Source organism: Scylla paramamosain, chromosome 37 (genome assembly GCF_035594125.1).
Source record: "Scylla paramamosain isolate STU-SP2022 chromosome 37, ASM3559412v1, whole genome shotgun sequence".
NCBI lineage: Eukaryota > Metazoa > Arthropoda > Malacostraca > Decapoda > Portunidae > Scylla > Scylla paramamosain.
This window is the reverse complement of record NC_087187.1, coordinates 4,130,971-4,145,745: the sequence shown is the minus strand read 5'-3', so window position 1 is coordinate 4,145,745 and position 14,775 is coordinate 4,130,971. Positions and strand designations below refer to the sequence as shown.

Here is a 14,775-nt window from a genome sequence, read left to right as displayed (position 1 = left end):
ACTCCACATTCTCTCACCTGTACCGTTCCGCTATTCTGTCCTGACAGGTGAAGTGTCTGGATGCCTTCACGATACAGCAGACTCGGTTAGTGGTGGTAGTGGATGGCCTGGACAGCTGTGAGCAGGAGAAGGTGTTGTCTGTACTGGATGCAGTGCACACCCTCTTCACCGACTCATCTGCGCCCTTCATCATCCTCCTGGCAATCGATCCTCACATCATTACCAGAGTGAGTGGCTTAGGGTGTTGAGAGGGATGGGGTGTTTATAGGGTGGTTTAGTGTATTCTGGTGTGCTTAGGGTGCGTTAGGGTGCAGTCTAGTATGTTACGGTTTAGCGTGTGTTAGGAGGGAGGCAACGCACACGTCTGAGTGAAGGAGAGAATATGTGTACCCAGTGAAGGAGAGAATACATATGCTTGAGTGAAGGAGGGAAGTGTAATGCCAGTCTTGTATTCTTTCCAGGGTCCCATTGATGGCTTTTCTCACAGGGTAATATTTTGTGAAGTGTGTCCCTAGGGTAGGATGTGACTTTAGCACTGTAATCGATCCACCCCATCCCCCCAGCCTTCCCTCCCCCTATGACCCTTCTGTGTGTAAATGTGTCCAATAAATGGGACTTTTTTCTGTATTTGTCTCCCCACTCCTCCACTCTTTGTCTAGTTATGTTAGACAGCAAGACGCGTCACACGTTTGGCGGCTTAATGGTGGGATAAGTCGTGCATTAGCTCCGGCTACCGACTCACCCAGACCATGCAGTGTTATTCATGAGTGTCTGTTTACAGTGTTTGTGATGTTTAGAGTGATTCCTTTGTGTTGGTGAGTGGTGGAGTGTTGCGGTGAGTGTTTCCTGTGTTCTATGGTGACTTGACATGTGTTCCCTCATGACGTGATCAGACGTGTGCAGCCATAAATTATTCCCACAGAGATAATTTTGAGTTTGACCCTTATGGAGTTCGTGTACAGCTGAAACAATTGCTCGATTTTGATTCAGCTACTCATTTGAACTTCTCTACATTTTTTTTACAAGTAGAAGCATGTGTAGTGATGAGAGAATGGCAGTAGTTTAAGTAGTTCAAGTGAGGGGGTAATGATTAGGTAGCACAGGGAGGCGCTAACAGTACCCATGCCACTTGTTCTGTCCCTCCACCAGCTGCTGTCTCGGATCGCAAGGTTCATTATACTGGAGGGCTGTTTTGTAGTGTTTTCTAGTGTGTTTAGGTGAAGTGATGGTGATCATAGTGGTAGTTCTCTCTCTCTCTCTCTCTCTCTCTCTCTCTCTCTCTCTCTCTCTCTCTCTCTCTCTCTCTCTCTCTCTCTCTCTCTCTCTCTCTCTCTCTCTCTCTCTCTCTCTCTCTCTATTTTTTTGCTTTACTTTTTTTATGTAGTGTTTATTTCTTTTTGTCTCTTTATTTTTGTCTACATTTTTTTTTTTACTTATCTCTTTGCATTTTGGGACGTGTGATATGATAATTAACTTTTTAACTTAACTGCATTTAAGTTAACCTAACCCAAACTAAATTAATGTGATAGTATAAGGAATTAGCTAAGAAATGACTAGGTAGTATGTGTGTGTGTGTGTGTATGTGTGTGTGATTTAACTTGATCTAAAAAGAATAAATAATGAAAAAAAATTATTAGGAGTGAGGTTTAAAAGGTTAAGGTTATTATTTTTTTTTTTTTTATCATTCCATATTGCAAGTTTTTAAATGATAAGGTTAATGTGTGATTCTAAGCTTTATTTCTTTACTTGCTTTGTGGATGTGATGGAAGCAGTTTGGCAATGAAAGAAAAATGAGGAATCTGCTTAAAATCTAACTTGGAATTGTATTGAGTTAGAAATCCCTCCCTTTTTTTCTCCTTTCTTTGATTGTAGCGAATTGCAAATTTCTTCGTCTTTTTTATTTTGAATGATAATGAGTCAAATTTTTTTCTGTATTTTTTCTGAGTTATAATGACTGGAATTCTCTCTCTCTCTCTCTCTCTCTCTCTCTCTCTCTCTCTCTCTCTCTCTCTCTCTCTCTCTCTCTCTCTCTCTCTCTCTCTCTCTCTCTCTCTCTCTCTCTCTCTCTCTCTCTCTCTCTCTCTCTCTCTCTCTCTCTCTCATCTTCACAATTTATTTTTCCTTATCTTATTTACCTGCATGCTCATAAATTGTTTGTTATTTGTCTTGCTTTTAGGTGCCAATAAACCATTAACAAAAATATCATTAGAAAGTAAGTGAAAATAAAACAAAGCATCATATCCCTGAAGAAATCTAAAAGAACTAACTATACTTCTAAAGACTAAGGTTCAATAAGGTTCAAAAGGCCTTCGGAATATACATAAGTTTGCCTCCATCACTTCCCAGCCTAGATGTAGAAAAGATTAACAACTTAGATTTAGAATTCACTCATATCCTACTCCATCTTCCCTCTATGCCTTACCAAACTTACTTGCTTTATTTCTTCTTCTTCTTCTTCTTCTTCTTCTTCTTCTTCTTCTTCTTCTTCTTCTTCTTCTTCTTCTTCTTCTTCTTCTTGTTCTTGTTCTTGTTCTCTTTCTTTTTCTTTTTCTTTTCTTCTTGTTCTTCTTCTATGCCTCCTCCTCCTCCTCCTCCTCCTCCTCCTCCTCCTCCTCCTCCTCCTCCTCCTCCTCCTCCTCCTCCTTCTTCTTCTTCTTCTTCTTCTTCTTCTTCTTCTTCTTCTTCTTCTTCTTCTTCTTCTTCTTCTTCTTCTTCTTCTTCTTCTTCTTCTTCTTCTTCTTCTTCTTCTTCTTCTTCTTCTTCTTCTTCTTCTTCTTCTTCTTCTTCTTCTTCTTCTTCTTCTTCTTCTTCTTCTTCTTCTTCTTCTTCTTCTTCTTCTTCTTCTTCTTCTTCTTCTTCTTCTTTACTCTGTCTATCTATCTCCTGCCACACACCATATGTCTTCCTTCTTTATTTATTATTCTTTAAACTTTCTCTTTAGTCTTTCTTTCGTCAGCCATCTCCCCTTTACCCCATTTTCTGTGTCCTGGTTTATCTTCTGTCACACCCATAACTTGCATGTCCTTCCCTTCAGAGCCTCTATAAATCTTCTCTTCAGTCTTATCCATCTTTGTTAATAATTTCCTGCATCCTTTTAATATCTCCTTTTCATATATTTCCTCTTTATTCTCTAAACACACTCATATCTCCTTTTATTTCCCTTTCCTCCACCCCCATCAATCTCTAAGCACATTGACTTCTCGTTGTTTCCCTCTTTTCCACCTCCACCAACCTTTAAAACACACTCCGCATATCTTTATTTCCCTCTTTTCCACTACCATCTTCCCCCATACACAATCTCTATTCACTCAACTAAACTTTACATACTCATCTCCCCTCACTCACCTAACCTCTCTACTTTACAATACCATAAAGCTCAACTCACAAAGTTTGCCTGTCTCCCCACATTGCTGCCCCCAGGCCCTGTCAATTCTACCGCCACCCCCGACTGCTAAGGGAGCACAGGGCAATGGTATACCTCTGGCTGTTGTCACTCTTGCCTTCACAGCCTCTTAGCAGACCCCTGTATCTTGAGCCTTTGAAATAGTAACCCAGCAGTCCTTGTTTCTATCCTCGTATCTCTGTTTATCCTTGTATTTACACTTGTTCTTCTTGTACGAGTTTATAAATAGTAGAATCTTTATGTTTACCACTGTACCACTTGTATTAACCTTTAAATGGTATCCTGTAACCCTTGTACCTCTTGTTTAAGCCTTCAAATAGTACCTCTTAAGCCTGTGTATCCTAAAGACCTGCTAAATTTACCTAGTTTGTTTACATATTTAAATCCGAGTTTGTTGTAGTTTAAGAACCAAAAACCTTAAAAATCCTTAAGTGTCCCCTTTAAATTTCCGTAAATGTTCTCAGTTTATTTCCATCATTGAATTCCTGTGTCTTTAGTAGTTTTTAGGGTGCAGGAACCCTTAAAAATCCCCAAGTATTCTTTTAAAATCTCTGAAAATATTGTAATTCTAGATGTGAGGAACCCTAAAATTCCCAAAATCACAAATCTCCTTAATCAATCATAAAATCCCTGAATCTTTAGTATCCATAGACCTGAACACCCTGAAATATATCATGGAATGTCCCTAAACACTCCTGAACCCTAGAAACCCTATGCTTTTTTTTACAGAACCCTTAAAAATATAGATTAACCCCATTGCTTTTAATTCTGCAGCTTTGAACCCTCAATTTCTGCTTTCCCTAGATCATTTAGAACCCTTTAGAAATGTAGTTGAGTTTCCAATGTTGTTTTGTGGTTTATAAAGAGCTTTGGTTTTTAGCTTGTCGGAGCTTTATATGTATATTTGTAAAGCTTAGAGTGTGTTGTTGTGAAGCTTTCAATGTTGTGTGTTTTTGTTTATGGTTCTTAAGTTGTTGTTGGGGCTTTTTTTTATTTGATCTGTATTGTTTTTTTCTTGTTTAGTTTTCATTTTTTTTTTCATTATTTTAGTGGATGATTTGCTTCTCTTGAAATGAAAGCGTTATTTGTTTTATTACATTTTGTTCATTATTGTCCATTTACTTAATGATGAAATGGAAACTTTGTTTATTTTATCTTTTTTTTTGTTTGTTTATTTAGTTTTTTTAATTTATTATTCATTCATCTGGTATTTATGTTTTTATTCTTATTTTATCTATCTTTTTTTTTATTTAACCATTCATTCATTTATTGACTCATCTAGTATTTATGTTGTTTTTAGCCTTATTTATTTATCAATTTTTTGTTTGATGGAAAAAAAATATTAGAAGCATCTTTCACCTGCACGATGCTTTACCCTGTCACTTTATCAACCTGGTGATTAATTAATTATTGAACCAGGTGAATGTAATCTCTATGTGTGCGTGTGTGTGTGAATGTATGTGTGTATGCATGCCACCTCTCATGACCTGTCACTGTTTGGTATCTGTTATCATCATTATTTATTGGTATTAGGGAGTGAATCAAAGTAAAGATGAATAGATAAAAGCAAAAACTATAACAAGATGAAAAAGTCACTGTGATCATCTTACATGTCGAGTTCATTAATTGGATAACATTTTCTTTTACTTTATTTTATTGGCTCTTGATTACCTTTACTTTATCTCTTGGTCATTCATGTTTAGGGTGCTTCAGTGTTAGTTGATTCTGGTAATGCATTCTTTTCCTTTATTATTTTATCCCTTTATCTTTTGTTTATTTCTTCATTCCTTCATGTTTGGTCTCTGAAAGTTTAGTCAATTCCAGTAACACATTCCCTCCTTTTGTTATTTGTATTTATCCTTTGTTTTGTTGCCCCTGATGAAAGTCAATTAATCTGATAACACATTCTCTCCCTCCATTATTTATATTTATCCTTAGTTTTGTTGCCCCTGAAAGTCAATTAATCCGATAACACGTTCCCTCCCTCCATTATTTATATTTATCCTTTAGTTTTGGCTGCTCAAAGTCAGTTCCAATACCACATTCTCTCCCTTTGCCAACCCTTTATTTACCTCTGCTTCCTCTCCCCCGCCAGGCGATAGAGCAACACGTGCACCGAGTCTTCAATGAGTCTTCCATTAGTGGCCATGACTACCTGAGAAACATTGTGCACCTTCCCTTCTACCTGCAGAACTCCGGCCTCAGGAAGGTGAAACAGGCCCAGCAGGTGAGTGTGTGTTTGTGTTCGTTAACCTGTTCTACTCTCTCATACTTTGTTAAGACTTGGAGTGTTGTAGGTGTGTATGGATGCAGTTGTAAGGAGATTAGAAAGTTGATTTTTTTCTTTGTCTTTCTTTTTTAGATCAACATGAAAAGTGTTGAGAAATTTGGTACATGATTGTTATAAAAATTTGTGTATCCTAGTCATAGTCTCAAATATTATGCCATAGTCTTTTATACTCTATCACATCCTTTCTCCCTCTCTCTTTCTCCTTAATACTCTGATACCCATTCGCTCCCTCTCACTGTCTCTCTCTCTCTCTCTCTCTCTCCATCACACCCTCTTTCTTTCTTTCTCCCTAATACTCCATCACCATCCCTACATCATACCCTCCCTCTCTGCCCATCCCTCACTCCCTCTCTCTCTTTTTCTCTCCACCAGGCTGCTGAGCGCATGAGGGGTCGGTCACAAAGCACGTGGCTGGAGGTGGAGACAGACTCAGTGAGCCTCGCCACCACCTCAGCTGTGGGAGGCATCAGTCATGTGAGTCTTCAGCAGAACAGGAATCTTTTACCTGTACATGAGTCTCTTCTTACCTTTTTTCTTTTTTTCTTTTCTTTTTTCTTTTTTCCTTTTATTTTGTGTGTGTGTGTTTTGTTTATCATGATTATTTCTTCTATTGTCTGTCATGCATTTGTTTTCCTCTTTTTTTTTTTCTTTCCTATAGACACTTGTATATTTGACCTGTGTGCATATGCAGATTTATAGGTGTATGTGTGAAAGTAAGGTAAGTGTTTAAGTAGTTCTGGGTTACTTGTGCAGGGAGATCAGTGAGGGAAATGTTAAGTTTTATAAAGTGAGTTAACTTTGTGTATCTTAGTTTGGCACTGTTTTCTTTTTTCTTTTTCTTTCTTTCTTTTCTGTTATTTTTTTTTTAAGTATATGTACAGTAAGTTTGTAAGTTTGTGCATCCTGGCATGGTACTTTATTTCTTCTTTTCTTTCTTTCTTTCTTTCTTTCTTTCTTTCTTTCTTTCTTTCTTTCTTTCTTTCTCCCTTTCTTTTCTTTCTTTCTTTCTTTCTTTCTTGTATCTTGAATGTGTGTTTTTTCTTTCTTTTTATTGTATGTGTTATATTTTATCACTTCTGTTATCTGTCATGCAACTTTTATTTCCTATTTTTCTTTCCCCTTAAATTGAAGAATGTTAGTGAATTGCATTGCATGATTGATTGGTTCTTAAAAAAAATGTAATGAGTTGCAATGAAGCATTTTGAGATGTATGCTGTATGATGAGTGCTGTGCTAAAGTCAGAAGTGCTATTCATTTATTCATTTATTCATTTATTTTATTTCATTTATTTATTTTATTTTCTACCTCAATATCTTAAGTTGCTATAATCCTTGCTGTAAATTTGGTTTGCTCTAAGCTTCCTTGTGTTTTGGTCGATGTTTTTGTTGTTTGCTAATAACTTAAACTCTTTTTTTTTTTTTTTTACTTTTCTTTAGGTTTCCCTATATTAAAATTTCTATGGGTGCATTATTTATTTATTTTGTTTATCTGTTGATTTTTGTCTGCGTGAGGTTTTAAAAGATGTACATTTGGTTTAGTCCTTCCCTGTAAATATTTTCCTGGCCAGCTTAACCTTTTTTTTTTTTTTCATGTATTTTCTGTTTTAATTTTTTTTCTTATTCACATTTTTCCCCCTTTTAGTAGGTTTTTTTTTTTTTTGTTTAGAATCATGTCAACTTTTATTTTTTTTTATTTTTGTCCTGTTATTATCCAAAAACTTTTTTTATATGTTTGTTTTTTTCTGCTTTAGTTAACATCCAAGCTTCCTTATATTTTTATTTTGTTTTCTTTTTTGTTTTTTTTCTGTTAGCATGTTTGTTGTTTTGTGTGTTTTTCTTTATTTTTTTTTTGTCTTTGTTGGCATGCAACCTTTTTTTTTTTTACTGTAGTCAACATTTCATTTCCTTTATTTATTTTTCAGTTTTTTTTTTTTTTTACTTCTCTTCCTTGGCATGCATTTTTTTTTTTCTACTGTAGTTGACAATCCACCTTTTTATTTATTTATTTTTATTTTTGCCTGTTTATTTTGTCTCCCTGTCGGCATGTCTGTTTTTATTATGGCCGCCCCTCTCGGTCCCTCCTTCAGATCCCCTTAGAGCGCTGTCTGTCCAATGATACCGGATTCAGTATCCCTGTAAGTACCTGTCTGCCTGTCTGTCCGTCCGTCTCTGTCTGTCTCTCTGTCTATCTTTTCCTATTAATTCAGTTATATGTGTTTCTCTTGTGTCCTGTTTCATCTTGTCTTGTCTTGTGTCTTAGATGTGTTTGTTAGTTTATTTGTGCCTTTTTACTGTTTTCTCTCCGTCTCTCTTTCTCTCCATCTCTCTCCAGAATTATCTTCGTTCCTAGTTGCTTCATTATCTCTCTCTTTTGATACTTTCCATCATCTCTACATATCCACATCTCTTCAGTATCTCTTGCTATAGGAGTTAGTATCTCTCTCTTTCCTATATCTCTTTCAGTCTCTCCTGCTCCAGCCATATCTCTCTCTTCCCTTTTTCCTTCATTGTTTTCATGTTTTGTTTTCTCTCTCTAGTTTCCTTGACAAAGTCACAATAGAGTTTTTTTTCCCCATTTTCCTTTTCTTTTTGTCCATGTGTTTGTTTTTTGCTTGTTACGTTGTTTTTGTTGTTTGCCTCATTTTGTTTGCCGTGTTTGTTGTTCATGTTGTGTTTTGTTTGTCTTGTTTGCTTATATATTACTCTCTGATTTGTTTGCTTTTGTTTATTTGTTTTTGTTGATGTCCTTTTGTTGTTTACTTGTTTTCTTTGCTTTTGTTGCCTGTTTTTTGTTGTTTTGCTTTTTGTTGCTTATTTTGCTTTTTGTTGTTTGCTATTGTTGTTTTGTTTGGTTTTGTTGTTTTGCTTTTGTTGTTTACTGTGCATGCTGTGTTGTACTATATGATGCTTTCCTTTGTACATTTATCGTGTGTGTGTGTGTGTGTGTGTGTGTGTGTGTGTGTGTGTGTGTGTATGTGTGTGTGTGTGTGTGTGTGTCCTTGCATTTCTTCTTCTTTTAGTTATTTGTGTATACTGTACATTTAGTTTTTTCTTGCATGCATTCTTGTATAAACAGTGTACATAATGCTTTTTTCCAATATATGTTTGGCTTCATACAAGAGTGAAAGATTTTTAAATATTTTGAAGTAGTGCATTTACTATTCATTTGTTTATTTATTTATTTTGTGCATTTTTTTGTGTAAGTTGTGTACATAGCATTGCCCTTTTTTGTTCTCATATTAGCTTAGCTTTGTGTGAGAGTGAAGGATGCATTAATGATCAGGGGAAAGTTAGTACATTTATCTATTTATTCATTTATTCATTTATTATCCATTAATTTATTTATTTTAGTTATTTTAGTTATGTACCTTTCTTTCCTCTCCATTAACCACACAACCTTTTATACATATCTCTTACTTATTCACTTTTTTTATTCCCTTTATGAACCACTGAAAGACCCCAAGGTAAACAAACCCCTTCCCCCATTCCTCCCCCGTAGATCCCCGCCAACCGCCGCCTGTCGTCAGAGAGTGGCCTGAGTGCGTCCCAGAACCTGCGGCGTAACAACAGCAAGACCAGCCGCCGCACCCTCAAGCCATCAGACTCCATCGCATCCAGCATCGGCTCAAACCTCAACAGGGTCGGTGGTGCGCAGGATCTGACTAAGGTGTGCACTTTCCCTTTGTTCATTCTGTATATGTATTTGTTTTCTATTTCATCAAGCTGTTTTTATTTATCTTTCTCTTATTATTTATTACTATGTCTTCCTTGTTTTGTGACTTTAAGTGATTATCACCCAGTTAATTAATTTCTATCACAGTTTTTTTTTTCATGTTTTGTCATCAGTTTTTAACAAGAACATCCCTTTCATGCCATAATACGCTCCAATACCTGTCCTCACCTGTGTGTTCCCCGCAGGTGTTGCTGACGGACGACTACTTCAGTGACATCAACCCACGGTCCATGCGGCGATTAATGAACGTTGTCTACATCACAGGAAGGTGAGTTGATTGGTTGACTGATGCCTCTTGTACCTTGCTGCCCTGTCATCAACTCACACCAACTCTTACAACTCATCATCATCATCATTTCAGTATTAGTTATTTTCATTCGTACTCTTGTTTTATAGCTTTCATATATGTATCTGTTTACAGTATTTCTTTTTCTTTCTATTTTATATTTTTCTTCCTCTTTTTCTTTCTTTCCCTCTTCTCTTTTTCCTTACAAGTTTTTACTGTACTGTACTTTTTTTACAGTCTGTGCAGTAGCTCTAGCCAAAAAAACAACTGGGACAAGATAAACTATTCCCTGTTTCTATAACTGTGCCAAAATTTCACAGTGAATGTAAAGAATGAATGACGACAACATCATGTTAACATACCCACATAACTCAAACTTGCCTTCCACTCATTCATGTCTCCCACCACTTAACTCCTACCCCATCCACTCATTCATGTCCCCCACCACTCAACCCCTACCCCATTCACTCATTCATATCCCCCACCACTTAATTCCTACCTCATCCACTCATCTCAATACCCCACTCTTCCACTCCACAGGTTACTTAAAGCATTCCACATTGACTTCAACTGGTACCACCTTGCGTCGTGGATCAACATCACAGAACAGTGGCCTTACCGTGCCTCCTGGCTCATTCTGTACTATGAGGCCCACGAGGAGGCGCTGGAGGAGAAGACCTCACTGAAGGACCTCTATGAAAAGTGAGTTAACATTTTAAGTTAACATTTAAAGTTAACATTTTAAAACTACTTACTTTTTATGTTTTGAGTCATGATTAAGCATTTAGCATCTTCTAGTTTGATTTTTTTGTTTACTTCTGTGTATCAAGTATTCAATGTAAGTACTTTTAACCCCTGCACTGTAATAACTACCTACTTTTTTTATATTTGGAGTCATGATTAAGCGTTTTGCATTTCCTAGTTTGATTTTTTTTGTTTAATTCTACATATCAAGTATTCAATTTTAGTACTGGAAAGCATTTTATTTCAACCTTTCTCTTGTGCCTCAGAATCAAGAACCAGGTGCCAATCTCCAAGGACATGGACCCACTGCTGGAGATGGACAAGGAGGAGAAGAAGTTTGAAATTTTCCTCTCCATGCACAAAAACTCCCTGCACATCTCAGACCTCAAGGTGTTCCTGCCCTTCACCATCAACCTCGACCCCTTCATCAGAAAGGTGAGTCTCCTCCATCGCCATCATCACTAGTGTCACCTTTATTGTTGACGCCCCAAATTCTTCCTCATCATCAGTATCATCACTCATCACCATTATTGTCAGTCCCTCAAATTCCCCCTCATCATCACCATCATCACTGTCATTACCATTATTGTCAGTATTGCAAATTCTTCCTGTTTGTATCCCTTCTTATCTCTATTCTCACATTATAGAATTATCTGTCATTACCTTATCATTGTAGTGCACATTTCTTCTACCTATCGTTAGACATGTTTATGGATGGGGGATGATGAGTGAAAGTAGGTAGGCATGTTTCATACAGGGACTGCCACATGCAGGTCTGATCACTTCTTGCACCTTCCCTTATTTTCTTATGTTCTTATCTTATTGTTTTCTTCTCCTTCTAGGTGGAAATGTGTAGGAATGCTGTCTTCTTACAGTTTCCGTGATGTTTATGTTATCTTCTTTTTTTTCTTCTCCTTTTAGATGGAAATGCATAGGCTTCTATTATTCTTCTTTTCTTCTTCTTCTCCTAGATGGAAATGCGTAGGCTTCCATTATGTTCTTATGTTCTTATGTTCTTTTTCTATCCAGGTGATCAAGGAGGACCAGCCCCAGTTTGAGGATGGACCACAGTTCATTGGTCCACCAGCTCCTTCCCCATGGAGCTTCCAGCCATACGACGGGGCGCCCAAGAGTGCCACCACCCCCCGCAGGCCGGTGAGTGCCCCCCTTCCCCCCCCCAACACACACACACACACACACACACACACACACACACACACACACACACACACACACACACACACACACACACACACACACACACACACACACACACACACACACACACACACACACACACACACACACACACACACACACACACACACACACACACACACACACACACACAGAGCCTTGCCTACCTCCACATTCCAAAATCACTCCATATATATTTTTTTTTTTGGTGTACTGTTTAAATTTCATGTCTGTTTATGTCTTTTTCAATTCACTTTCACACCTTAATTGAACCTCCTCCACTCCCCTCCACTACTCCCTCCTACTCCACATCTCCACATTTTTTGATTCTGTGGTGCACTATTTATTTATTTTCTTGTCAATATTAATGCCATTCTTTTCATTCCACTTGTTATTCCTCAGTTGAACATCCACTATTTATCCCTATCACTCACTTCTACCATCCACCTCCACCATTCACCTCCATTACACTCCACATTCTTTAATTCTGTAGTGGATTGTTTAAGTTTTCATGTGTATTTTTGTCATTGTTTTTATTCCACTGTTATGCCTCATTGGAACCACCACTCCACTACTCCATCACTCACCACCACTCTCTTCACACAGCCGATGCGAGGCAACCAAAAGAACTCCACCGCCAGCCTGCCGCCGCTCAACCCAATGATGTGGGGGTATGGTCCGCCACCCCCGTTCCTGCCCTCCATCCAATCCGCCTCTTCCGTCGACCTCCACCACATGCCAATCACCGTCAACCCAGTCGCCGGTCTCAGCCCCACCCATGCCAGTCTGCCGGTCAGTGTCTTGTTGTGTGGGTGTTGGGGTGGGGGGGTGTTCATGTGGTGTAGTGCCATTTCTCTTTCTATCTCTTCTTTTCTCCCTTTTTTTTTTGTCTTCCTGTGCTTTTCTGTCTGTTTTTCTCTATTTGTTCTTGTCTTTCTTTTTCTCTGGGTGTTTGTTTTGCTGGCTTTTGTTTCTCTCTCTCTCTCTCTCTCTCTCTCTCTCTCTCTCTCTCTCTCTCTCTCTCTCTCTCTCTCTCTCTCTCTCTCTCTCTCTCTCTCTCTCTCTCTCTCTCTCTCTCTCTCTCTCTCTCTCTCTCTCTCTCTCTCTCTCTCTCTCTCTCTCTCTCTCTCTCTCTCTCTCTCTCAAGGTAGTAATAGTACATAGTGTGAATGGCATTAATTGATACTATCTTTTTATCTATCCATTTATTCAACACCCATTCCTAATTACTACTACTACTACTACTACTACTACTACTACTACTACTACTACTACTACTACTACTACTACTACTACTACTACTACAATGACAGCAACAACAACAACAACATCACAATCATCTGCTAACTTCAATACCTTTCTACATCTAACCTTTTCATTCAACAAACATTCCTTCACACACTAACTCCTCCACATGCTCTCCTCCACACACAGCCTGAAGCAGCGGACAAGAAGCTCTCCACCCTGTCAGTCGAGGGGCTGTTTGAGGTGTTCAGCAAGGTGGAGGGTGTCAGTGCCTCAATGCTCCCCACCTACAAGGAGAAGCTGCAAGAGCATAACATTAATGGGAAGGTTCTGCTGCACTGTGACCTGGATGACTTGAAAAAGGTGGGCATTGTTGTGGTGTTGTGTGTGTATGTGTGTGTGTTTTGTACTGCACTGTGATCTGGATGACTTGAAAAAGGTGGGCATTGTTGTGTTTATATGTGTGTTTGTGTTTGTGTCTCTCTATCTGTGTGTGTGTTACAAAGAGTAATACATGTCTGGACCACTCATGAATATCTCTTTGCCTATAATGTTTGTGGTCAATGAAATATCTATCTATATCTTTCTTTTTCAGTAACTACACCAATACATGTCGAAACAAGTAAAAAAAGACTCCAGCCATGATGCTCACAACAAAACAAACAAAATAAACCACCCACAAGCATCACCATAGCTAAACCACCCTTCTTTACGTATATATTCACCTGATTGACTATTTTTTTACAATCCTGCCAATTTTCATGCATCAAAATGTAAATAAACAAAACAAACCACAAAATAAAAAATGCTCACAACAAAAAAAACATCGACAAATGTAACCCCACTAATCTTCACACACCAAAATGTAAATAAAATGGCCCCACCCACAATTTTCTTCCCCCATCAGGTACTTCACATGAACTTTGGTGACTGGGAGCTGTTCCGCATCCTGATCCTGGGTCTGAGGGAACGGGAGGCTGACGACGACTATCTCACCAAAAATGTTCGCTTCGCCGACCCCTCCCACCCCCACCAGGATGACTTGGACACTCCCGATGGCTCCCTGGCCCCCAGCAGCCTCACCAGCCACCCGGGCAGCATGGAGGGCTCGCTGGCAAGACGGGGTAATGTCACCAAGATCAACCTAGGGTGATGCTGGTGCTTCCTCTTATCTCACGCACTCACTCACTCACTTGCCCCCTCACTCATTCACTTGACTTGTTGGACGATGGATTTTTTTACTGTTGTTTTATCTGACCTTGTTTACTGTGACCTTGTGTGACATTATTTTAGGTGTATATATTCTTATGTCTTGTTTTGTTTAGTTTAAGTGTGTTTATCGTTCACCCCTCTCTTGTTTCTTTATTCTTCTCCATTTACCTTATGATATCTCTTCTTCTCTATTTATCCTTCCTGGTCTCACTTCTTATTCTTATCCAGTCTTCTCATGGCCTTTATACTTCTCATTCATCTTACATTCCTCTATCTGCCCTTATCTCTTCCTTATCCCTCCCTGACTCACTTCACATCCTTGTCCAGCCTTCACCCATTCACAGCCTTGTGGTGTAGTGGCATAAGGCTTAAAGTTCATTGCATGTGGTCACTTGTCTTGTCTCTTGCACCACACAGCTTCCCATCACAGTATCCCTCCACATGGCTTTCTACCACAGTTCCCTACCACAGCACTTGTTTATTTTATGCACATGTGTGCATCTTACTGCTGTGGTTTAATTTGTCTTTCTCTTGCTGTGTGGTTTAAATTTTTTTTTTTTTTTTGTGTGTGTGATTATAATGCTCTTTTTTTTTTTTGTGTCTCCTTTGTGGTGAAAATTCTGTGTCTTGCTGTGTGAGTTCAAATTTTCACTAGTTTTTCTGTTT

The 14,775-nt window shown here is 38.3% G+C and overlaps 1 protein-coding gene across 14 annotated transcripts in view; it reads left to right on the top strand.

Moving 5' to 3' along the window:
* Positions 1-14,775, top strand: part of LOC135091388 (kinase D-interacting substrate of 220 kDa B-like) — a 145,369-nt gene that overhangs the window by 103,370 nt on the left and 27,224 nt on the right. For 12 of the 14 annotated variants that reach the window (XM_063988992.1, XM_063988991.1, XM_063988998.1 and 9 more), the window contains 12 exons: positions 48-227; positions 5,499-5,630; positions 6,066-6,167; positions 7,780-7,827; positions 9,192-9,359; positions 9,611-9,693; positions 10,252-10,413; positions 10,722-10,890; positions 11,485-11,610; positions 12,259-12,444; positions 13,087-13,260; positions 13,805-14,021. In XM_063988992.1, coding sequence (XP_063845062.1) covers positions 48-227; positions 5,499-5,630; positions 6,066-6,167; positions 7,780-7,827; positions 9,192-9,359; positions 9,611-9,693; positions 10,252-10,413; positions 10,722-10,890; positions 11,485-11,610; positions 12,259-12,444; positions 13,087-13,260; positions 13,805-14,021 — 1,747 coding nt within the window. Of the gene's footprint in view, positions 1-47; positions 228-5,498; positions 5,631-6,065; positions 6,168-7,779; positions 7,828-9,191; positions 9,360-9,610; positions 9,694-10,251; positions 10,414-10,721; positions 10,891-11,484; positions 11,611-12,258; positions 12,445-13,086; positions 13,261-13,492; positions 13,732-13,804; positions 14,022-14,775 lie in introns of those variants that run through there. The other 2 variants (XM_063989005.1, XM_063988993.1) reach the window with 2 other exon arrangements.